Here is a 22,484-nt window from a genome sequence, read left to right on the forward strand (position 1 = left end):
GGCAGCTCCTGGCCGGCCCGGATGAAGCGGCGAGAGGCGGCCGTTATACCGACCCGTCCTGGTTCCCCTGCCCGGTGCGAGATGCGACCCCGGGGTTTTGAAGATTAGATATTTCTCTTTTATTTAATCTCTGTTTAGCCCCGTGCTTAAATCTAGGGCCTGGGCCGGGTTAAACGCAGACCCAGAACTTTCTTTTTAAAATGACGTGCGGTCATCTTGGCCCTTTTCATCCCTGGGGAGAGAGGGGACCGAAGAGAACGGTCAAAACTGGGGTTTTCCATGTAGCGTCTGCTTGAGTCCCTGTGAGGCATGGTTTGTGATCTCTTTGATTTTCCACTCTGGTAATCTGTATTAGAGCTTGTTTCATGCTTCTGATGAACCTAAATAGGGAATGGAAATGGCAGTCTTTGTTCTGTGCCCAGACTAGCCTTCTCCTTCCCCATCACCACTGTCCAATCGCCTGCCGGCTCTGATTTCTCCGTATCTCCACAGTGCAGCTGCTGCACCCGCCTTCGGTGCTTCTATCAAGTAGATTCAGCTGCCTCAAGACACTGTAGTCAGCTTCAAAATTGGAAGGAGTGAAAATATTTCCTACCACTTACTGCTTTATGTGCGTGTAGTGGCGAGCTGGGAGGTACCCGGCGCAAGGATATACTCACATTTAATCTGCAGATGAGCAGAGTGCTCAGCTCTGATACTTATTCTGCTTTTAAATGATTTTTTTTTTAAGGTCTTTAAAACATATAGTATTGCCATAGTCGGTGCAGTGTTAGAGATTTTATTAGCTCCCCCTTTAATGTAGGAAATAATTCTTAGGAATTGCTGTCTTCCCATTGTGCAAGTAGCTGAAGAATATCGTCATGGGTAACTTGGCATCACTCGCGGACATCTTGATCTAAATAAATTAGTTTTATAATCCGATTTGCTGTCAATTTAATGTTTTTCGTTAATAAAACTCTTTAGCCAGCTGATGCTCGAGAGCTCAGTGATAATGCCTTCCAGTGAAATGAAAACCTAAGGAGTTTGCTAATTCCCGCACAAAGAACAGTGTTCTCAGCCTACTTAGTAAAGCTTCGTTCACTGAGTGGTGTAACAAGGATTTACGAGGTTTTTTTCATTAATTTAAAAATTGCTGATAGCAGGCTGCAGCTTTCTGAAACTTAAAATTGATCACTGAAAGAGCTCCAGATGCTTCCTGCTTGCTTGGGATGGATATTTTGAAAATTGCTGCCTTTTGGGAGTGTTCGCTAGCAGTCCAGATTCAGGACAATCCGAGCAGGAAGCTCATGGGGAAGAATCTGATGTGAAACGATGGTTTTATGCAACTAAATCTTTTTGCAGAGATGACCCCAAGCTGGTCTGGATTGCTCAGAATTTCTCTACTGCTGTGGCACCCTTTGGGGATGTCATGTTGGAGAAGCTGCTGTAAAGCTTACTTTGGCATTTAGGTCTGGGCCAAAGATTGTAATGCATACGGCCGGCACAACTTAAGCAAAATGACTTCCAGACAAAGAAATGACTTATTGTTGAATGTCAGCAGTATTCTTATTCCAGCCTTTTTTCAGGAGTGGAAGTTGCTTGTCCTGCCCGCCTCTGGGAGGGAATCCTGCAGGAGTTCTGCATTGAAACTAAGACTTCTTTAAAAACAATATGTAAAAGTAATCTAAAATACTTCTGTGGTTCTAAAGCTGCTTAGGATTTCTAGATAAAATTAGCATTATTTAGGAGCAAGATGAAGGGCAACACAGTGATGTAATACTGATTCTCGAACAATGTATTGTGTGATGAAAAGGCAGTAAAGTTGGCTAGATTTTGGGGTTCTGTTACACAGCACCCTGAACAGAAACTGAAAACTGGGATTTCTTGCACCTTGGAATATGATCCACGTTTCCTCACTGCTGTGATTCGGGATCTGTGTGACCTTCCTCTTCCATAGGAACAAGAAAACCCTTTTTCATCGCTTTGATTTATGCCCTCCATCTGCTGCGGGGAGGGCGGGAGGAGATGCTGCTGTTTTGAAAGGCACAGTCCTCTCTGCTTGCGTGCCTTGGGAAGACAGGAGACGTCCACCAATGTGTTAGCTAGGCATAGAGTTATTTTTTGGGTTTTTTTCAAATTCTTGTGGTAATCTTCGCTCCATTTCATGGAGAAACTCCCAAGTGAAAAGAGCTGGTCATCTCTGAGCTTCCTCTGCTGCAAACAGATCTGTGAGCTATGTCATCCCACTAGCAAGGCTCTGCATAGCTGGCATCATCTTGGTCCTTATGTTAAATCAGCCCTTTCCATCCCCAGAAGCGTGGAGTGGTGAGGGGGGATGGAGATGGGAGCTGAGGGGTGGATTCAGAGCAGCTCGCAGGGAGGGAACGAGTTAGAGCAACACATTGCAGAGCAGGGAGTGGCTTGAGGTGTCAGAGGTCTGCTCGACAATCCCCTGCTGCCCGTGCTGCTTCTCCTGCCGGGCTCGCCCAGGCCGTGTGGACTCCTAGGAGGGGAAAAAAGAGCCGTATGGGAAAAGTCAGATGGACGGGCGGTGGCCTCGCTGGAGTGACTTGCCAAGGAACCAAATAGTGGGATTAGAGATGGGCTGAGGTCACAGGGGTGGTGAGAAACTGTATGTAACCCAGAGCAATAAAATGTCCTGAAGCTTGCTTAGCGTGCAGTTAAGGCTGTCCTGAAATGGAGAAGATTTTTCTAAATTTCTCTGTTTCCGAGTGTACGCCCTACCCCCCAGAGGAGCTGTAACTGCCGCCTTAAACCTGTGCCCAGATGTCACAGACTCTGATACACTGATACCGTTTCACTGTTGCATTTTTAAATGTGTATTTTGCTAAGCCATGCCAACGTTATTAGATGCTGATGCTAGCCTGCCTGTCACTGCTGTGACTCTACCTCCTCCCACTCCTCTCCCAGGAGCCTCTACTACCTGTGCCATTTCTCATAGCTCACCTCCAGGCTTTCTCTTCCCTGCCTCATGCTTGAGCAGTGTTTCTCTTCTTCCCCATGTCCCTTCTCCCTCTGCTAGTGGCAGTCCCCTTCCTTCTCAGCAAAGCTCCAAAGCAGAGCTCTCTGCATACAAATCCCAGCATACAGGCTGGAGGGTGGAGGGGGGTATTTCAGCAGAAAGCGGGAGGGAAATGGTGGGGTTAGGTTTGCCAAATTCTGCAGCTTCCACTCTTGGCAGAGTCCATCCAGGAGCAGGTCCCTGCTTCCTCTCCTGGGAAATCAAACCAGCTGGGGAGCAGTAGTGTAGGAGAGAGGGGGCTCTGGCTCCCATCCCCAGACTCTTGGGTTTTTGGTGGGGTTTTTTGTTGGTTTTTGGGCATGGGGTCAGTATTATCGTACTGTTAAGATAATACTCTCAGTATTATGAATAAACAGAATGTGTCTCTGCTTACAGAGCACAAGTGTGCTGCAGGACAATGTTTAATACGGGGGTTTTTTTTGTTAAGGAAGAGCTTGGGCTTAGATCAGGAGTAGCACTGTGGCTGCTTAGCCTCCTCCTTGTGAAGCAGCGGTGTTACCAACCCCCTTTACCTACCCCTTAGGATTTCTTCTGAGACAATGCAATCACTGCCCCACATGAAGTCCTGGAAACCACTGCCACACATGCCGCCAGACTGCTGACATTCCCCGTGGCAAGAAGGTAACCTTCTGCTGCACCTCTGACACGGCTTTAAAAAATCAGCACTGAAATGAGGCATGCTTAATCCCTCAAGGTATACGTACGCTTCTCCTTCATATCAGTAAGTGGTCTGACAAACTGCTACCACTCATCAGTTCATTCAGTACTGCTTCATGTTGCGTAGCTAATATGCCAGGATGCATACAGATAACGCTGGAATCCGGAGCAGTAGCCCGCGTCACAAGTGGCATGTTTTTAGTCCTCCTTCACGCCTATTTCCAGACTTGGTGTTTGTTCTGAAGGTGTGAAGGGGACTGCTAGGTCACCCACGCTGACCTGAATTGCAAAAGCTCCAGAGCTCGAAGTTATTCTGCTGTGCAGGTTTCTTGTGTTGGTTGTTTTTTTTTTCTTCTCCTGTGTGTTGTGTTTCATTTAAAGATGTGGTGGTGGTGGATCCAATGCTTTTTCTTAGCAAATGGTTAATTATTTGTTGCTCTCACAGACCAATTCCCAGATGTCATTGCTAGTGGTGGAGGAGGCAGAGTGGATTTTGATGTGTGATTGATGTGAACTGTGATTCACTGGTTTGCAGAGGCTGATGTCTGATGGCGTGGTGTTTTGACAAGGTAGAAGATGCCTCTGGGTAGTTTAATTTACATCAAGAAAGTTTTAGAGTGCTTTTATTCTTGATGTGCGCATAGAAAACCCTTCTTGTTAACATGCAGAATTCATTTACTGGTTTTGGAGAGTGAAAATACTTGAGAAGTAATCACGTTGCATTATAGGGTCTAAAGCTACGCCTAACCAGGGATAAGGTCACCAATGCAATCTTTAGTTTCCAAATCTTGATTCTCTGATCTGTTCTTATAGCTAAAATTTAAAAACTATGTAAAACTAACCAAGGCAGCCAGGTCCTTTGCTTATATTATCAATTTGACAGCGCTTGAACTTCTGGGTTCTTTACTTCTGCATAGTGTCTTCAGAAAATAATTTCTTTTTAAATCAAGCTATCTTTTTTCAAAGCTATTAGACCCGGTAGTTTCATTTAAACTAGGGAGTCATGGTAACACTTTTGTAAGGGAGCCAAGGTGCTGTTGCAAGCAGAAATACAAAATTTGGGGTTTTATTTTTTTCATAATTATGCAAAACAATCTCCAAGTTCTATATTTAGGTCTCTAAACTAAAACCCAGTTTATATTACCATGTCCATAACTGAAAAAATAAAATACTGATCATTTGATCATGTTTTAAGGTTGGTTTTGTGTTTAGGTTTGGGTGGTTTTTTTTTTTTTGGTTGCACATCTGGTTGCTTGACTTCCTCGTGGCCTGCACCGTTTGAAAGATGCTTCTCAGCCCATGAGGCTGTGGCAGCCTGTCCAGTCACAGTCAGAAGGATGATGGTAACCCATTGTTCCTATTTCTGGTTGGATGATACAAGACTATTACTAGGTGGATAATATGCTGAGTATCTGGTACGCCAGTTTTCCAAAACTACAAACATGAACATTTAGGCTAAAGTATATATTTTCTGACACAGACAGAAATTACAGGAAACACAAAATATTACAGCTGCCCTGTTTAAATTCTGGTAATGACTAAGCAGTCTTCAGTTTCAGTTTTGTCTTGCAGCTTTAATCCAGTTATGCATATAATCTTGTGAAAGTGTGTCTCTTTCCCCTGAGATGTGAGAAGTTGTATTTAGAGCGCTTTTGACTCAGATATTTATAGTTCTTGGGTTTGCTGGTAAAATGGCACAACTTAACTTTTAATGAAGGGTCACGATCCTCCCCTAATAAACATCTGTAAATAATTTGCGATGGCTGTGCACGGTGTGACCCATTTATTTTTTGTTGTTGTTGTTGGACCAAAGAGTGCATAATGGTTCATCAATAATTTGGGACTGTAAATAATGGATTGGCTCCAAATTTGAGGGAACTTGGTCTAGTTGTTGGCCATTAAATAAAAATTGTACATGACTGGGCATCTCTGGAAAAGAAAAGTCATTCAGCTATGGGCTACATTCTTCTGAAAAATGTTGGGTGTTTTTCTTGTGCATTAATGGTTGTAAGAACCTATGCTAGGAATGCCTGCCTTGATGATGATCTTCAGTCTGCTCCATTTGGGTCATCTTTCGTGAGATGACTGTCTCCTGCCATCTCTCAGTGAAAATTTAATTTCTAGTCAGATTTGAAAAAGGTGTTTGTGTGCTAGTTCCTAACTGGCCTACCTTAATGACCTACTTCCAGAAGGTCATTTGGTCTTTGTTCCCGATTCCCCTCAGGCTGCGGCATGCCTTCAGCTCAGTCAGGCCACCTCAGTGTTTTTCCAAGACTCTGCAATTCCCAATATACAATTAAAAAATCAGAATCTTATTTTGAGACACGAAAATATGTAGTTGCGTTGCCTGAATCAATTTAAGGACTTTCTGACGCTCACTTTTATGGCGATGTGTCTGAGGCTTACAACTTAAAAAAAAAACAAGTTATGAATTGCTTGTGTGATAAAGATGCGTTCATTTAATGAAATGAAGCTTATAAGAATTTCATAAGCCAGACTACGCTCTAGTGTGTCACTCATTCGGGCTTCTGCTTATTAGGAATGTTTTTAACTTAACTGAAATTCATAGTGTCAGTGTGTTGGCACCACTAATTAAATTACAGATTTAAAACAGTGCATCGGCTTGAATGATAAAAACGTGCCTGATTTGCTGATGGCTGCTGCATTACAGTCAGTGCAGCTGGGGCTGGTTTCTTTGTAGGTTTAGGAGTCAACACGTGGGTACTGCGCTCGGTGGAGGCATGAGGTTGGGACGGAGAGGAAGGCACAGCAGAAGCGATATGCAAAATTGTACCTGCAGTTTCCTACTTTTATCTGTTGAAGTTATTTGTAGGGCATTCTCTGCTGGTTTGTCCTTTTGTTGTTGTTGTTCATTACCCTGGTTTTGGCCTTCTGGAATCCCTAGATGTGAAGGGAGGAAGGGGCAAGGCTGGGCTAGCACTAAAGAGGTGGCCTGTCTATCCAGATTCCATTAATGCAATTATAACTGTTCATATATTCACAGAGAAGGAGGGTGGTATGTCCTCTCATAATTCCAACTCTAAAAATGATTCTTGTTTGAGGAATATAAGCAGCCCTATTTTTATCTTGTTTAGAAATTGAAAAAATTCAGAAGGGTGAAACAACAAAGAAGGATGAGGAAGAGAACTACCTGGATTTATTTTCCCACAAGAATATGAAACTGAAAGAACGAGTTCTGATACCTGTCAAACAGTACCCCAAGGTGAGGGCCAGAAAATAGCTTACTGAATCTCTGTGATTTGCTTATTTTCTGTGGATTTTACGGCTGACTTTTAGAGATAGTAGCTGTCAAAGTGTCACCAAGAGTTATGCCGGTGTTCCACTATCGCTACCGAATTTTTTCCTATGCAAGCTTGCAGGATCTTATTTCTAATACATGACATTTCTAGAATGTCTTGGGATAAAGCTAAATGGTGATGCATAGTTGTGATCTTTTATTACTAGAATAGACACTTTCACATGTAGAGCTTTGTGTTTTGCAGTTAAGAACTCATTTAACTCTTCAGTCTTGCTGCCTGTAAAACTTCTGGAGAGTAGATGTTAGAATTAAATGCTTTATGTCAGTTACTTTAGCTTGATTTTCTGGTGGAGCATTTTTTTCAGGAAAAGAATGTTCTGGAACTTAAATTTTCCTGTGCATTTTTTGGTCTGTATTTTTTGGGGTGAGGTGAAGAGAAAACGGAGCGGCTAAATTTTTTGTCAGCCAGCATAACATTGAGAAAAGCTTTTCTTAAGGCTACTGAGCTCTGGAGCTAATTTTTTTTAATTATTTTTTTTTTCTTCATTTACAGTTCAACTTTGTTGGAAAGATTTTGGGACCTCAAGGCAACACCATCAAGAGACTTCAGGAAGAAACTGGTGCTAAGATATCTGTGCTTGGGAAGGGTTCAATGCGAGATAAAGCAAAGGTGAGGGCATCACCCTTGAAAACATATGTTAATGCCTTTCATATTGCTATGAGAAGTAGTGGTTCTTGGAGCATTTTATAAAATATTAAAATCCAAAAGCAATGGCAGTAGGAAGTCACTCTTCCTAAATTGTTCTGTGCATGTTGGGAGCAATTATGAGGGAGCTGAAGTGTGATGCATGTTTTCTTTATGAGCATGTCTCAGAGATCGAGTCACCTTTTGATATCCTGTACCCTTGGATGCAGAGATAGTTGATATGAAAGGTGAAGTACAGAGTTTATAAAATAAGAATTAATTCCACCTACTATGTGAAGAGTTATTTGCTAAAGGAATAGGTTTCCCCTCCAGAAAAAAAAAATCCTTTTCCCAGTCATTCCCTCTGAAATCCTTAAATTCTCATGGTTCAGTGAAGATGTTGGAGCACTATGTTCCTGGTAATCTTCATGAATCACAAACTGCTAGGAGGGTTTTTTTGAGAAGAAAAAACAAATTTATTTTTTTTCTTCTTCCTTCTTACTCCCAAGACTGAGCTAACAATCAACAGAGCTGTAACCTAACTCAGCGTTTTATTTTAGCAGCATTTATTCTAGCTTATTTGTAGCTTCTTAAACTCATCTGAGTAACACAGGTATCTAAGAGCAGAGTTAAAGAACGAACTTGTTTGAGGCATTAGACTTCACTGGGTGGTGAAGAGCACCTCTGGCAGAAAGGTGGTGTAGAAGAACAACAACACTGCTTGCATATACTTAATCTTCTGGGGAAAAAAAAAAGTGGCTGGTATCAATGAATTAGCAAAGATACCCATTGTGAAAAGGCAGCTATGAAAAGATGGAAGGTGTAGATTATGCGTGGTATTTTATAAAACTGTATTCTTATGTGTACATTACCATGATCTGTGTCCAGGCGTGGCCAAAATGCTTTTACAGGTATTTCCTGTTAAGGTGTAGAAAACCAGATGAAAGTAGTTTTTCTGCGTCTTACTTAATTTTAGGAATCTCTAATCTGCTTTGTTTCAGGAGGAAGAACTGCGTAAAGGGGGAGATCCCAAATATGCTCATCTAAATATGGATTTGCATGTCTTCATTGAAGTTTTTGGACCCCCTTGCGAAGCGTATGCTCTGATGGCTCACGCCATGGAAGAAGTCAAGAAGTTCCTTGTTCCAGTACGTACACTGATGTTCTCTCCTTTTTGAAGGAGGTAGATGGGTTGTGAATCTGGCTGTAAGGATGAGTAAGATTTGCATAGGAATTGGTGTAGTTGAGGAGGCCTGGAGTATTAAGTGTGTGTATGTGGCAGCTTAAGATGAGGCCATTAATCTTGCATGAAGGCATGTGGTATTCCCCTAACTATAATTAGAAAGATGTACACTTGCAGGGCAACTGTACAGAGCACCTGCAGTAGGTATTTCTTTCCTAGCCCTAGCTGTGGGCCCCGGGGTGGGTGGATAGCTTGTCTAGCTCCATGTGTCACTTTTAGTGGGAGAGTAAGTTTAGCCATGCCTGGCGTGGAAGAGATTCTTGGTTGGGTTCCTCTGACTTGGCACTGTAGCGTAGAAATCTGGCTAGAAAACTTGGTTGGTCAGATCAGAAACTGTAAGGCTGGAGGTGTTTGCTCTGCCCTAAAGGACTGGGGTGAGGATGAGGAGGGGTGACTGCCCAGGCAGCTCAGTAGCATTCGGTGTTGTAGCTAGAGACACATCTGTTAAATCAGTATTTCTGTTGCTTTAAATGTGTATGATGTGCAGGAACCTCTGTGCTAATCAGGCATTTATACGAATGGCACTTCTCTATTTGTGGGCGTCTTTTGCTGGTGAACCTTGTAACACCTTCATGGTCAGCTTCACGTTGGTTTGGTGCCAGCTAGAGTATTTACTCCAAGAACAGCAGAATCTGAAGGAGTCTTTCGCATGTTATTAAAATTACAGTGTTGCTTGCTGCATTAGGAAAAAGAACAACAAAATAGGAAAGCAGCACGCAGTGCTCCCTGCTTCTGGCTAGCTCAGCCTGTAATTCAGAGTCCTGGCAGGTAGAGAGCTGAATATACTCGGACACCATGTTTCCCAGCTGAGGCTGGGAGCTCGGATATTCTGCCTGAAATAGCAGGGATGGGTGGAACCTGAGAGTGGTGGGTAACAGGGAAGCGTGGAAAAGCGTGTGGGTACTGTGTGATTTCTGTGAGTCTGACACACAGGAGGAGAGATTGCAGTGTGAAGTGTCTTGGGAGGAAAGAGGTCATCTTCAAGGAGCCTCTGGGAGGTACAAAACCTCGGCTTGGTAAAGCAAGCATGCAGCCTTGCTATTTAAAGTGTCTTATCGCTGCCTTCAAACAATGTGTTAAACTTGTGAAAATTGTCAGAGAAGTCACTATGGAAGCCAGCAGTGCTGTGAAGACACATCTGGTAGGAGAGTCCTTGCTTTGGTGTTGCCATGGCATCATTAAGATCCTCGGTGCAAGGCCCAGCCTATCTGTGTGTTGGAGGGAGGGGGACAGTGAATTCTGTGGGGTCACCAGAGATCTGTACTAATTCCTGAAGCTAGATCCCCTGAGGTGATAAAAATGCATGAAGCCAGACACACACTGTGTTCCTAAGAATCTGAAAACACAGCCTGGATTTGCAAATGGGTGTTTACTCTTTGTCAGGCTGCATCCTATCCTGTTCCTTCAGCATGTCAGGATCATAGCAGGATTTTGTGTTATGTGGGCTCACTGCCTGCCACTTACCTTTAAATGGGAGCTGTACCGTGCTTGAGGTGAGATATGTCTTTGACTTCACCTCTAACTCTCCAACGTTTGCAAATAAATCTTGCTGACATCCCTGGGGTGCTGGACACCAGCTACCTCCAGAACCCCCAGGAGAGAGGGGGACCCCGGGGACCAGCCATAGCCCTCACTGCAGCTCCCAGAGTGCAGGTGATGTGTCCTTCTTGGCCCATTTGGAGAAGGCTGGCAGTTGTACACTGCTGCCTGCTGAGCAAATCCCTGTAAAACCAACCAGCAGCTTTTAATTTAGGACTATCAGGTTATTTTTATTCCAGCACGGTAGCCTGTGATATCCTGGAGCAGAGACCAGCTAGTTAGCTGTTCTCTGGAGCTGACTCTTTCCTCTCTTTAGGATATGATGGATGATATCTGTCAGGAGCAATTCTTGGAGCTCTCCTATCTGAACGGTGTACCAGAGCCAACTCGTGGCCGAGGAGTCCCTGTGCGGGGAAGGGGAGCAGCTCCACCACCGCCTCCGCCTGTTCCAAGGTACTTTCCCCAAAAGCACGGGCCTAGAAATGCTGCGTCTTGCTCAGAGTTGTCCTGCCAGATGAGGTTAAGCTACTTGTTCTTGCGCATCAGCCGTTGGCCTTGACCTTGGCTTTTGGCTGCAGTTTTTTAGCCTTGTGTTTCAATGCTTTTAGCATGCTGACATGGAACGCTTTGTGTGTTTCGAGATGCAATCTAGCGCAGTGGATGTCTTCTGTATTATTTCTGATGTCTGAAATCAGTAACTTCATAAAGTAACCTTTCAAAAATTGGCCTATGAAATCGTGTGTAGATAGATATGTCATGTTTGCCTCTGTTGCCTTCAGCAGAATTAAGCATTTCCAGTTTAAACTGACCTTGTTTGAATGTTACAGGATGGCATTTTTCTGTCACTGCTGTCAAGGCATTGGGATAAATTAGTGATAAAACTCTTGTTACTATAGTTCTTGCTTCGCTACCTATTTCATGGAGGGAAAGTCTTTGCTTCTGAGTGTTTAGCCCAGAAGTGTCCCTGCTCATCTCGTCCTGGAGGTCTGATGGTCATTAGAGGTTAGTGATAGAGGGTTGTTCACAATGAACTCTCTGAAATGACTTGGCCCGGGTTCTGTATCAGATTTATTTCTTTGTACAACATCTAATGCAGTAGAATCTCATCCCAGAAGAGGTTTTTGTAAATCCTGCAGTACAGTGTTGTTAACAATTCTTGTGCCTTCATTCCTGATTAAGAATTCATGGCTTAGTTAACGGTGACTGTATTTATTTATCAAGCTATTGCGTTTTAAAGTAGGTGTAAGAGGCGTATGGGCTGCCCTCAGTATTCCGCACACAAGCAGTACAGCAGTAGCTGTTCACAGCCCTTTTTATCTCCTTTCCAGGGGGCGTGGTGTCGGTCCTCCCCCTCCTCCTCCTCCTCGGGGGGCCCTCGTGCGAGGAGCCCCGGTGCGGGGTGCCATTGCCAGGGGAGCTGCTGTAGCCCGCGGAGTACCTCCTCCCCCAGCAGTACGGGGTGCTCCTGCACCCAGAGCACGTGCAGCTGGCATTCAGAGAATACCGCTTCCTCCTCCTCCCGCACCAGAAACCTATGAGGAATATGTAAGAAACCATTTATCTTTGGGGTTTTTTTCTTTAATTCCAGCTATCTGACCCTGTACTAGATACTCAACACTATTGAAATGAGGGCTAACAGCAGTAAGATCGCTCTGGAGAAGCCACCACCAGTGCAGGCACTGGTATTGTGCTGGGTGACCCGCTCTGCCTCTTTAGTCCTCAAAGTGGGAGCTGCTAGTGTCCTAAACACAGAGTAAACAGTGTTTTTTATAAAGCTGAAATGTGCTCCCAAGACTGCAGTTTGCCATAACTATCAGTAGAAAAAACTCCCATCACAAAGATTGATGTAGTTCACATCACATTCTCTTTGTGCAAGAGAATTCTTCGAGCAAGAGATGCCAAAGGTTTCTTAATGCCCCCAAAATCCTTAAAGTAAACATGTGAATGAACGTGGTGATGTTTCCAGTCGTGTAACTTAAGCACCACACTCCTGCCAAGCTTATCTTAGCATCTGTGCCCTTGGTATCCTAAACAAAAAAACCCCCAAGACAGCTGGTTTTGATGCACAGCAGCACTTTTGGGAATCATCACAAACACTGATACATCTAAAAATCCGTTTCTCCTCTTGGTAAAACTTCTCAGTTTTTCCCCTGAAATCAGTGATAAGCTAATAGGTTGGGTTTTGTCTACCTGTAAACTGTGGTGTAAATAATGCAGTTGCAGGGTTTCTGGCACATGGACTTGTACCACAGCCAAACTGCAGCCTTGGACATGTAAATGGCTTTGAATTGTAAATATTAGCGTGTGTCCTGGTTTCAGTGTGGTTCACTGCTCCCAAGGCACAGGACACAAGCGAATCTTATGATTGTGAGCCCCTTCCCTGTGGCAGACAAGGATTCACAGGCTCCTCTGAAAGCTGCTGTGGCCTGAATTCAGTTTTGCCATTCCTCTTGGTCGGGCATTAACCTTTGGTCCTTCCATTAATGCCGTTTATATCATCATCCATTTCAGGGCTATGATGATGCATATGCAGACCAGAGCTATGAGGGGTATGAAGGCTACTACAGCCAGGGCCAAGGGTAAGTTTGCTTGTCTCCTATCTGTTACTGAGAAAATTATGCATGATCTTTTATTTTAAGGAAACGGAAACACTCATTTTGGAGTTTGAGCTGTAGGGAAAGTGCCCTATTCTGCTGGAATCCAGGAGTGCATGGGAAATAACTTTTGGGAGCGTCCCAGTGTCCTTGACAATTCTGTAAAAGCAACAATCAGACACACCACAGCCATGTGAAATATTGGGCATCTTTGCTTTTGGAGTGTTTGTGCAAGTTGTGTCAGTTTAAGGATACAGTTTCAGCGCTGTATGTAACCAAAATAATTATTCTTCCAGGGACACAGAATACTATGATTATGGACACGGGGAGGCACAGGAAACCTATGAAGCTTATGGTATGTCTGGGAATACTGTTCTCTTGACAGGGAAGGGGCTGCACATAGTTGGGAATTGCCTGCAGCGGTTGCACGTAGTTGGGAATTGCTTGTGGTCGACCGGCTATTTTCCAGTGCCACTCCACACTGAGCAAAACGTCACTGAGGAGAACCTCAGGTAGTTTTCGTGGTAGAATATTTATACCCAACGGATTATCCAGGTCTGAACAACCCAAGGGATTCAGTGGTTTTTAAGTTCTTATCTAGCTTGATTGTCTCAAAGGTGACACTTTTAAAATTCCATTTTTTAACTATGGAAATATCTTTTCATTTCCTTGTAGCTTTAGAATGTATTAAGCGCTCTGGATTTCCACCCACAGTGCTACTTTTGCTGCAGTCTGGTTTTCACGGATTATATTTTGTTGAGCTGGATGAATGCATGGTTCCATCTGCTTCGATATCCTCAAAAACCCGCTAGCTGATACTGACTCTGCACTATACATTTGCTTGAAAATGGATTTAAATATCATATGAAGGCCTCCCTTTAACTTTGGTCAAGTCAATATGACTTGCAAGTTGTCTATGAAGTTCAGCTGATTTGAATTACGTAAAGCTATCAAGTTAAACTAGACTGGGGGACCAATTTAACCACAGCTGTGTAAATCACCAACTGTTGAGAACAATAGGCCTTATCTGAGGTGCTGGCAGTAAAGGATTGGGTGACTGTGTTGGGTTTTTTTAATGCTAGTTCAGATAGCTGAGCTTATGAATGGCGTCTGCACGTGGCAATGACTAAGATTAATTTTCTTCTCTCTGCAAGCAGGCTGGGCTATAAACAGTTACAAAAGCTCTACGGCGAGCTGCTTAATGGCATGGAAACATGCTGTATTGAAAACAGCCCCTTTAGCAGAGCATTGGTTGTCTGAAGGCGTGATGCATGCAGGTGATGGTGATGACAAGTTGGAGGGGGCTTCCTGGGATCCTGAGGAACTGGGAATCCCCTGTGCCGTGTCCTGCTGGCATTAGGGAAGCAGAGTTGTTAATACTGTGGCTGTCTCTTCTGCCAGCCTCGGGGTGTTCTCTGCTCTGGGCTTAAGTTGTGAAAAGTTCAAATTCAGGTGCATAACCTAGGGATGCTTTTCCAGTCTGAGATGCATTTGAATAGACAGCTGCTGTCAGTAACGTTGGCTGTCTTTCCTGCCTTCAATGCCTTGGTTTGTTGCCTGCGTTAGTCACGCAGCACAAAGAGGCTTTTGTGCCTCCTACTTGGTAGGAGAGCGGTGGTGTTGTCTGGGATATGAAGGCCAAAATTCTCATTGTATACTTGGCATGAAGTTGCCACAGCTAATCTGTTTATCCACAGTAATTTCCTTTGGTCTCTGCTTTCATGAAAACAGAATTAGAGAAATAAATTGTTGAGCCAGGCTGGAGACGGTTTTGAGAAAATGGGAACGTGTTCCATGGTGGCAGGAACAGACCTGGCTGTCTCCCGGCCTTCGGACACTTGCTTTCCTATACCAGTGGCCCTGGAGAGAATGGCAAGCGTGGAAGTGTGAATGCTGCAGGCACGAGCTGTAATCAAAGCTGAGCTCGGCTCTTTGGGGCTTGAGCTAGCTCAAGGACAACGAGAACTCAAACTTCATTCGCCTCGGTGGTGGCTGTACGTAGCAGGAGGGTTTGTGCTGTCCCGTCAGCAGCGAGTGCTGGTACAGCTCTAGCAAGGGACTCTGCTCCGGAGGGGCGAGCAGGTGCTGCGTGAGCCGCAGCTGTAAATTTTCCTGTGTTTGCGGGAGGATGGAACAGCAAGTCACAGTCGGAAAGCAGACTGGTGAATGGGAGCTCAGTCGGATGCACTGCATAAGGAGTTATTTTGGCACAGTTATCCAGGAGGTGCCTTGCCTGGCGTCTGGGAAGGAGGGAAGGGCTCTACCTGTAGCAGTCCTCCCCCCAACCCCAGGCAGACCCTGGGGTTAGAGATGCTGCTGGCTGCCAGCCTGAGGGGCTGTGACTGCTGCGCTCTTGGCCACGGCTGGCGGCCAGCACTGCCCTGGGAACTGGCTTCGGCCCTGCTGAAATGAATTCCTCCTAAAAAGGCTCCGGGTTTGTCCAGTCGGGCGCTTAGCCGGGCTGTCGGAGCTGCAGGCTTCCCAGGCATCCCCTGCAAGTGCCTTTTTCCCCTAATGTCAGAAGACGTGCTGCAAACAAGAGGTTTGGGGGGACCGCAGGGCATTTTGCAGACCGGTTTTGGGGTGAAACCACTGTGAAGATGCCTCGTGCCTCCACACCGACCCCGGAGGGGAGCCCGGCCGGCCCCGACGCTCCCTGTGTGCCCCTTGGCTCGCAGCACTCCTCCATCCTTGACTTATCCCTCTCTTTTCTGCAGGGCAAGATGACTGGAATGGAACCAGGCCCTCCCTGAAGGCCCCGCCGGCCAGGCCAGTGAAGGGGGCCTACAGAGAGCACCCATACGGACGTTATTAAAAAACAAACATGAGGGAAAAATATCAGTTATGAGCAAACAGTTGTTACTGATTCTTGTATCTCCCAGGATTCCCGTTGCTTTACCCACACCAGACAAGTAATTGTCTAACTGTTTTTCTTCGTGGCCCTTTTTCTCCCACTCCATCCTCACCCTGCATTCTGGCTTCTGTACGTAGTATTTTAAACTGAGTTAAATAGATTTAGAGGACCGACTTTTAATTTTTTTTTTAAGTGTGTAGATGGCTTTTCTTTCTTTGTTGTTTAGATAAACACAACTGTACCTTTTTTAATAAAAAAAAAAGTTGAGTTAAAAATGTTAGTTTCAAAAGTGACATGCTTTGCTTAGCAGTTATGAGATTAAGGTTTTGTTAACCTTTTAAGTTTGGTTTTAAGGAACCCATAAAAGTTGTAGTTGCAGAATCCCAAAGTAGGCTACATTTCAAAATTCAGGGCTGTTTTTAAGAATTAAAATCATAATGTAACGGTAGTAGCTGCCACCGTTTAAAAGTAACCTCAGATGTCAAAACTTTCCTTAAAAGCAGATTGCTGGTGAATCTTAAGTTTAAATTTTAATATGAAGGATCCTCAAGCAAATTAAATAGCATTTTTTTAAAGGTAATTGACTTAAAAGGAAAAAAAAAAACAAATTAGGTTTGTAAAATTGACTTTTCTTATGTGGGTTTTGAAATCTAGCCCCGAACATGCAGTGTTGAGAGATGCTTGGGAAGCAGATTTTTCCAGTTTAAAGGGGTTCTTAGTTTGGTTCTATATGAAGAACTTTTAAGGGAAAACCAAATTAAAGCATGGCTCTCATTGCCCAGTGTTTGATATTAGAAAACAGAGTATTACATGAGTAGGTCTGAACTCTGTAAATTTTCTCATTTTTTATAGTGCTTGGGCAGATAATACAGTGCAAGTTTAAAACTGACAAAATTGTCAATATTAGCAATCCCATTGACTTGTTCAAGTGTATCTCAACACTAGCTTTGCATAAAAAGGGACACTGCAGCTGAAAAAAAAAATGAGGAAAAATTTCACTTTGTACATAGGATAAAGTCCTAATTGGATTTGTACACTGTCCTCCCACTCTGTTCTTGAAGATTAAATGCTACATGTGTAAGTCTGCCTAAATAGGTAGCTAAAACTTGTCAAAATGTCTGCCGCAGTTTGTCAATAAAGTTTAGTCCTTTTTTAATCAAAGTAAATGTGATGAATTGTCATTTTTTTTTGTTGAGCAATAAAATAGCTATTTTTTTTTCAAATAAATTTAAATTAATGCTAAAGCTAATTGTCTTTTTAAAACATGGAGACATTCTAAAAATGGTGGTTTTCGTAATTCTCAGAAAAAGTTTATCAAGCTCACTGGACGAGCTTAATTTTTTTTAAAAAAAAAAAAAGAAAGAAAGAAAAATTGTTTTTCACCCCCTGGAAGTTGTTGAAAGCAGTTTGTTGCTGGACTATGGCAGAAATCTGACTTCAGTCTGCTGGAAAGTGTTTACGGTTCTCTGCTGAATTACTGATTCAGATTTCATGTGGCCTCGCAGAGTATTCCAGACTGCAGGCTCCAGATTGAGTCTGAAATGGCTGGTTTAAACGTAGCGTGACAAAATGAATGCTGAAACATCCGAGGCTTAGCTGCCACCAGGAGGAGAAGGAAACTTGCTTTCTGCTTTACGTAAATACCCCTTACCCTTGGCTAAGATGATGCCCTTCCTACTTTACGGTAGCCTTTACTTGGAAAGCCACTTAAAAACGTATCTTTGTTTGAGAAGGGTGCTGCAGTTGCTCCTCATATCCTTCTGAGAGGGTGTGTCCGTACAGATATCTAATAGCTTAAAGTAAACTGCTGCTTAGACATGAAAAATGGTTTGTATTTCCCATCTGCAAAATGAATCTGGCACTCTAGGGGGAGAGAATTAAACTGCTCGGGGGTGAAAAATGGAGCATTAGGAACCAAACTGCTTGTAGCAGTGCATGATTGAGGGGAGTACTTTAAAACAAAAAGTTGTATTTGTAGATTGTTATTAAAGTGTAAATAACTGAATTTTCAACAATGGTTTGGAGTCAGCTTTCAGGGCATAATGTCTTGCTTGATGAAAAGATCACCCTATACCCCCCTTTTAAAGGAAAATTATCGCAGGAGAATCAGGATGTGTAAAGCTAACATGCATCGCAAAACCCAAAAGGTAACCTAAATGTCTGATTTTAATAGCACATTTCTCTTTTACATAAACTGTGACGGCAACTTGCATAAACTTTATTGAAACAATTCTTCAGATGTTAATTTTAATGTAAAAATTTGCAAAAAAAAAAATGTTTAAAATAAACATTTAAAAAAAAACCACATGCTTCTGCATAAATTAGCAATAACTTTAATAATGTGCCCTTTGAAAATGCACTGTAATGTAATGTGGGCAAAAAGGAATCGGCAAGCTTAAATATCAAAAGATGTAAAATGACAACGAATATAGATAGTCCTGCTACTGCCAAAAAAAAAAAAAAAAATTCTGCTCAGTTATTTAAAAATGTAAAATGATGGCCCTTTTTAGACCCCAGTATTGATATTTACTGTGAAATGTTCAAAGCTCAGCTTAAGTTGCATGTTTTCCTTCCTGTGTGCAGGAATTTTTTTTTTTTTTTTTCTTTTGATTTGTGCTTACGTTAAGGAGACTCACAAATGTCTTCAATTTGCAGGAGTCAAGAGTACATCGCTATGAATCACTTGGGCGAAGATGAGCAGGGGCAACACGAAGTGGGTAAGTTTGTTTATTTTTGCATCCCGTTGCAAGCTGCTACCGTGTTCCGTGTGGGAGGTGGGGGGCGGCACCATCTGAGCTGCTAAATTGAAACCATTCTTTATATACCCACAAATAAATGACTCTTGCGAAAGGCCAGTTACATGACTGACACTCTTGCAGAGGTCGTGGTGTGGAGGAGGTTTCGGTATGTACCTGCCTAGAGCTCTCCCACCGACATCCCGCGGAGAAGGAGGTTTAAGTGGATTTGAGGAGAGAAGGAAATGTGGTGAGATGCGTCTCTGGGAGCTGGTTCCCAGCTGAGGTGCAGGGCCTCGCTCTCAGCAGCAGGGCAGTGTTAAGGTGGTGGTTACACCGTGCTCTAAAAACCGAGCAGCCCAAGGCACGGCTCAAGAATTCCTATACGAGTCAATAATGCATTAAAACGGCAAAGTGCAGATTTTAAAGCAGATGCTGCCCAGCTAAACCTTGCTGGTTCTACCCCTTCCACGCCCCCATCCGTGTGCTCTGAAATGTCATCTCTCTGCTCCTTTTTTATGGCTTTTTTTTTTTTCTCTGCTGTTGCCAGAGGTGGCTGAGGCAGTGGTCCTGCCCGCCTGGCTGGGACACGTTCAGCTTGGAGCCCTCCGGAGGGGTGACAGCCCCCCAGCACCTTTGGGTGCTGGTCAGCACCCACAGTGGAGGGGCTCCCTCTGGCGGCTGCTTTGGCCCCACCGACTTGCTTATTTTCCAAGAAATACCTTTAAAAAAAAAATAAAATGCACGCAAGTGCTTGCAAACCGAGTCGTACCTTGATTGGGGAGATCATCACGCATCAGTGGAGTGACCTGCTTACACAGCAAGGACACATCTCCCCCCAGGCCCGAAGGCAGCAGCCGTAAGCGTTTCCTTCGGGGACAGCTAATCACTTTCTCTCAAATCTCGAGATCACTGCAAGTCTGAGCTCCATAAGTAGAAGAACAAAGAAATAAACTCTTGGAATGCTGAAGAAGTCTAATGGCTTCAAACGATAACTGTGAAAAGCCTTGGGCATAGGACATCGAAGGACATGTGTCTTATTTTATATGGAATTGTAAAGCTACCAAACGAGCTTCTCTTATCTTAGGAGTATTAGGAACAAGAAATGCTGCAGCAGAGTGAGATTACCCTCAATTCTTTGACTTTAACTTGAAAATTGGATCCGTAGTTTTCTGCTAGGGGAAATCATAACGTGTCTGGATTTGTGGCCTGTTTATCGAATGCATCTTCATTTACAATGTAATTGGAACATCAATTTATATGGTGTTGTACCAATCTTTCCGTGTTCTTTCTTAATAGGCACATCTTTTATATCAAGTGGAAAAGATTTGATAGAGATCATCTATTATGATGCAGTTTTTTACCAGTAGAAGTGGATCTTGTGACACTGCCTTTGGAGTAATACAGCTTGCTTGTGCATTGCATTTGTTGCATGTTTATGTGAAAGATTTTAATGTTATGGAGGAATGTAAATCTTATTATATTGAAAATAACTGTATATGCCTAAAGTATTTTGAAAACATTGCCCCGCATCAAACGTCTTCCTCCCTCTCACAGCATTACTACGTTCAGATTTTAGCCTAGAGTCTGCAGGAGCTAATTTGAGATCCCAAAATAGCCATCGGCATCGGATGTGTGTCTCAAAGTTGCTCTAATTAGCCAGGCATTCCGGGGGTGATACAGGACTGACTGAAATTTGTGAGGGGTAGAGATTCCTTTGAGTACTGAAGTCTGAGTCACCTAAATAACCTTTCTTTTATACTGACACGTAGCCCCTGGAGGTAGTATTCTGCTGGCTGTGAGCTAACAAGCACCAGTGATCTTTCATCTCCTGATTTCCCCAAAGGACTAATCCACACCTTATTTGTTGGATTTTGATAAAGACCATAAACAAGAGAAAGGCCCCCATTGTGCTCGGCACTGTACAGCGTGACGTACAGCAGGAGTCACGTCTCCTCTGTGGAAGTGCTTCCAACAATACTGTTCTTTTCAAGAGAAACTTGACTCCAGAAACATCCTCCTGCTGCAGAGCACTCCGTGCCTCAGCAGCCCTGTCTTCTCTGGCCCTCGCTCTGAGTGGCCCCAGGTTCTTCAGCCTCTAGTCCAGCCCTTTGGTATAAATACTCAGGCTGGCCTTGCTTGGAGCTGGGACAAACCTGGACTTTACGCTTTCTCAGTGAGGTCTCAGCATGCACAGCAGTTCATAGCCAGTATCTTGGACAGCAACAGGAGTGTGAAACTGAGCCTGCAGGAAAAACACTCCAACTGGTATTGTAGAGATGTCCCCGGCAGCTTTTCCTGGAAGGAGACTGTCATACCCTGCCCGTTCCTTAACCCCGGTTTCAAGTTGCTGTTTGGATTATTAAATAAAGCAAATGGCTACAAGCTTTATTTTATAACTTACCTATGGTATTTTTATGTTTAACTTAAAACGCTGTGCTCTCCGTAAGGCTAAGATGTTACCTTGATGTGGCCCTCTGTAAAATTCCGTATTTGGCAAGTTGGGTTTAAGAGCACAGCTGGATTCCCTGTTCAGCTGTTAAAGCAGATGATTCCTTTTGTACAGAATGGGTTTTAAAATTTGTATGAGAGCATCTGTTACGAACAGAGCCAAGAAAAACAATTTAAATGTGCGTGTCTTCCCTTCCTCACCCCATGCCACTGCTCTCCTAAAAACCCACTTGGGCAAAGGGTGATTCCTGCAGCCTGGGACAGACCCTCCAAATGGCCCCAGAGGAGAAGAGACCAGCTGTGACCTGTCTGCTGGGAGATGTCGAGGAGAACAGGCGGTGCTGCTCACACAGCTCTTCTCTCGGCTGCGAGGAACAAGTACATATGGTGCTTTTTGGGGGGGGAAGGCAGGGCTTAGGGAAATTCTTCTTTAATTGATAAACCTATAACATCTTGGATGAGATGTTGGACACATGCCCCATTTGTAAGCTTTGAGGGGGAGGAATTTCTGCAGGCTAGTCAGGGCCCGTGGGAACTCCCATCTCAAATGTAGATGTTACTCTTTTTTTCTACTCGGGAAGCTCAGTTCCTGTGAGCACAGAGCAGAAACCTTTGCTGTTATTGCTCAGTTGAGCCTTCCATTGCTACCATATGTTTTAATGGAAATGTTTGCTTCCACACTCATTTTGCTCCTTTTGCGAAGTGGGATGAATCTCCAACGAGCTGATTTCAGATCTGACAAAGAAACCCGGTTAAGATGCCTTTCCCTTTGCTGTGGCTGGGAAATGGGAACCTGCCAGCTCTTGGTGAGTGGTGGAAAACAGCGGAGCCTCCCGAGGCCGCTGCCAGTGCTGGAGAGCAGCAGCTGTGTCTTGGAGACTGAAATAAAAAAGTGTTTTCCAGTTGAAGCTGTTACTTTCAGCACTGGCTTTAGAATCAGACATACCAAAGGTTCATACACGGTGTTAGAGACGCAAACCTGTTTTTAACCTGACATTGGTGCATCCTGCCTGTTACCTTTATCGTTGTTCCGGAAGATTGTGTTAAGAGAGGTGCCTGGAGATTCCTGGTTTTTGATGATTCTGCACAACGTAGGTTTCAAAACCAGTAAGAAATAAAAAATTGTCCCTGTGAAAGTTCATTAATTTTAGAGTTGGCTTTGCCTCCAGCCCAGGTTCTCAGGATTGTATAACGCTCCATCTGTACTGAAGCGTCAAAACACCCACGAGTTAAGGAAATCGATGAAAAATACCGCGAGTGGTTGGTAGAGATGGCGAAAACCGATCAAGGTGAATCACAGCATTAAAATAACTTGTAGAGGAAACTGGCAAGCTCTTCTGTGGCTGGTATTTAGCGAGGAGTGTTCAACAGATGTTGGAAGTGATTAGTCATTCCCTATAATAAAGGCCTAACATTGAAATTTTTTTTTTTTTTTTTTTTTTTGG

The 22,484-nt window shown here is 43.7% G+C and overlaps 2 protein-coding genes across 4 annotated transcripts in view; both read left to right on the forward strand.

Moving 5' to 3' along the window:
- Positions 1-31: 31 nt before the first annotated feature.
- TMEM39B (transmembrane protein 39B) overlaps positions 32-22,484 on the forward strand; it is a 30,476-nt gene continuing 8,023 nt past the window's right edge. The window contains exons 1-2 of one of the 2 annotated variants that reach the window (XM_026863287.1): positions 32-42; positions 8,807-8,814. The gene's annotated coding sequence lies outside the window, so the exon portion shown is untranslated. Of the gene's footprint in view, positions 43-8,806; positions 8,815-15,848; positions 15,912-18,508; positions 18,571-22,484 lie in introns of those variants that run through there. The other variant, XM_026863288.1, reaches the window with a different exon arrangement.
- Positions 3,539-18,342, forward strand: KHDRBS1 (KH RNA binding domain containing, signal transduction associated 1). 2 transcript variants are annotated; one of them, XM_026863289.1, is made up of 9 exons: positions 3,539-3,643; positions 6,775-6,902; positions 7,492-7,608; positions 8,625-8,771; positions 10,722-10,858; positions 11,734-11,950; positions 12,917-12,984; positions 13,296-13,354; positions 15,717-18,342. In XM_026863289.1, the coding sequence occupies exons 2-9, from the start codon at positions 6,855-6,857 to the stop codon at positions 15,812-15,814; spliced, it is 891 nt and encodes a 296-aa protein (XP_026719090.1). In that variant the 5' UTR covers positions 3,539-3,643; positions 6,775-6,854; the 3' UTR covers positions 15,815-18,342. The 2 variants fall into 2 exon arrangements, with proteins under 2 accessions (XP_026719090.1, XP_026719091.1); XM_026863290.1 differs by lacking the exon at positions 3,539-3,643 and adding an exon at positions 3,723-3,743.

This window comes from Athene cunicularia (assembly GCF_003259725.1).
Source record: "Athene cunicularia isolate RWA chromosome 23 unlocalized genomic scaffold, athCun1 chr23_part1, whole genome shotgun sequence".
Classification (NCBI taxonomy): domain Eukaryota; kingdom Metazoa; phylum Chordata; class Aves; order Strigiformes; family Strigidae; genus Athene; species Athene cunicularia.

Bases quoted from the DNA above. Each gene is read 5' to 3' on its own strand.
- KHDRBS1 (XM_026863289.1), top strand. From the start codon at position 6,855: ATGAAACTGAAAGAACGAGTTCTGATACCTGTCAAACAGTACCCCAAG. The intron at 7,609-8,624 runs GTGAGGGCATCA...GCTTTGTTTCAG, and splicing joins CAATGCGAGATAAAGCAAAG to GAGGAAGAACTGCGTAAAGG. The intron at 10,859-11,733 runs GTACTTTCCCCA...TCTCCTTTCCAG, and splicing joins CCGCCTCCGCCTGTTCCAAG to GGGGCGTGGTGTCGGTCCTC.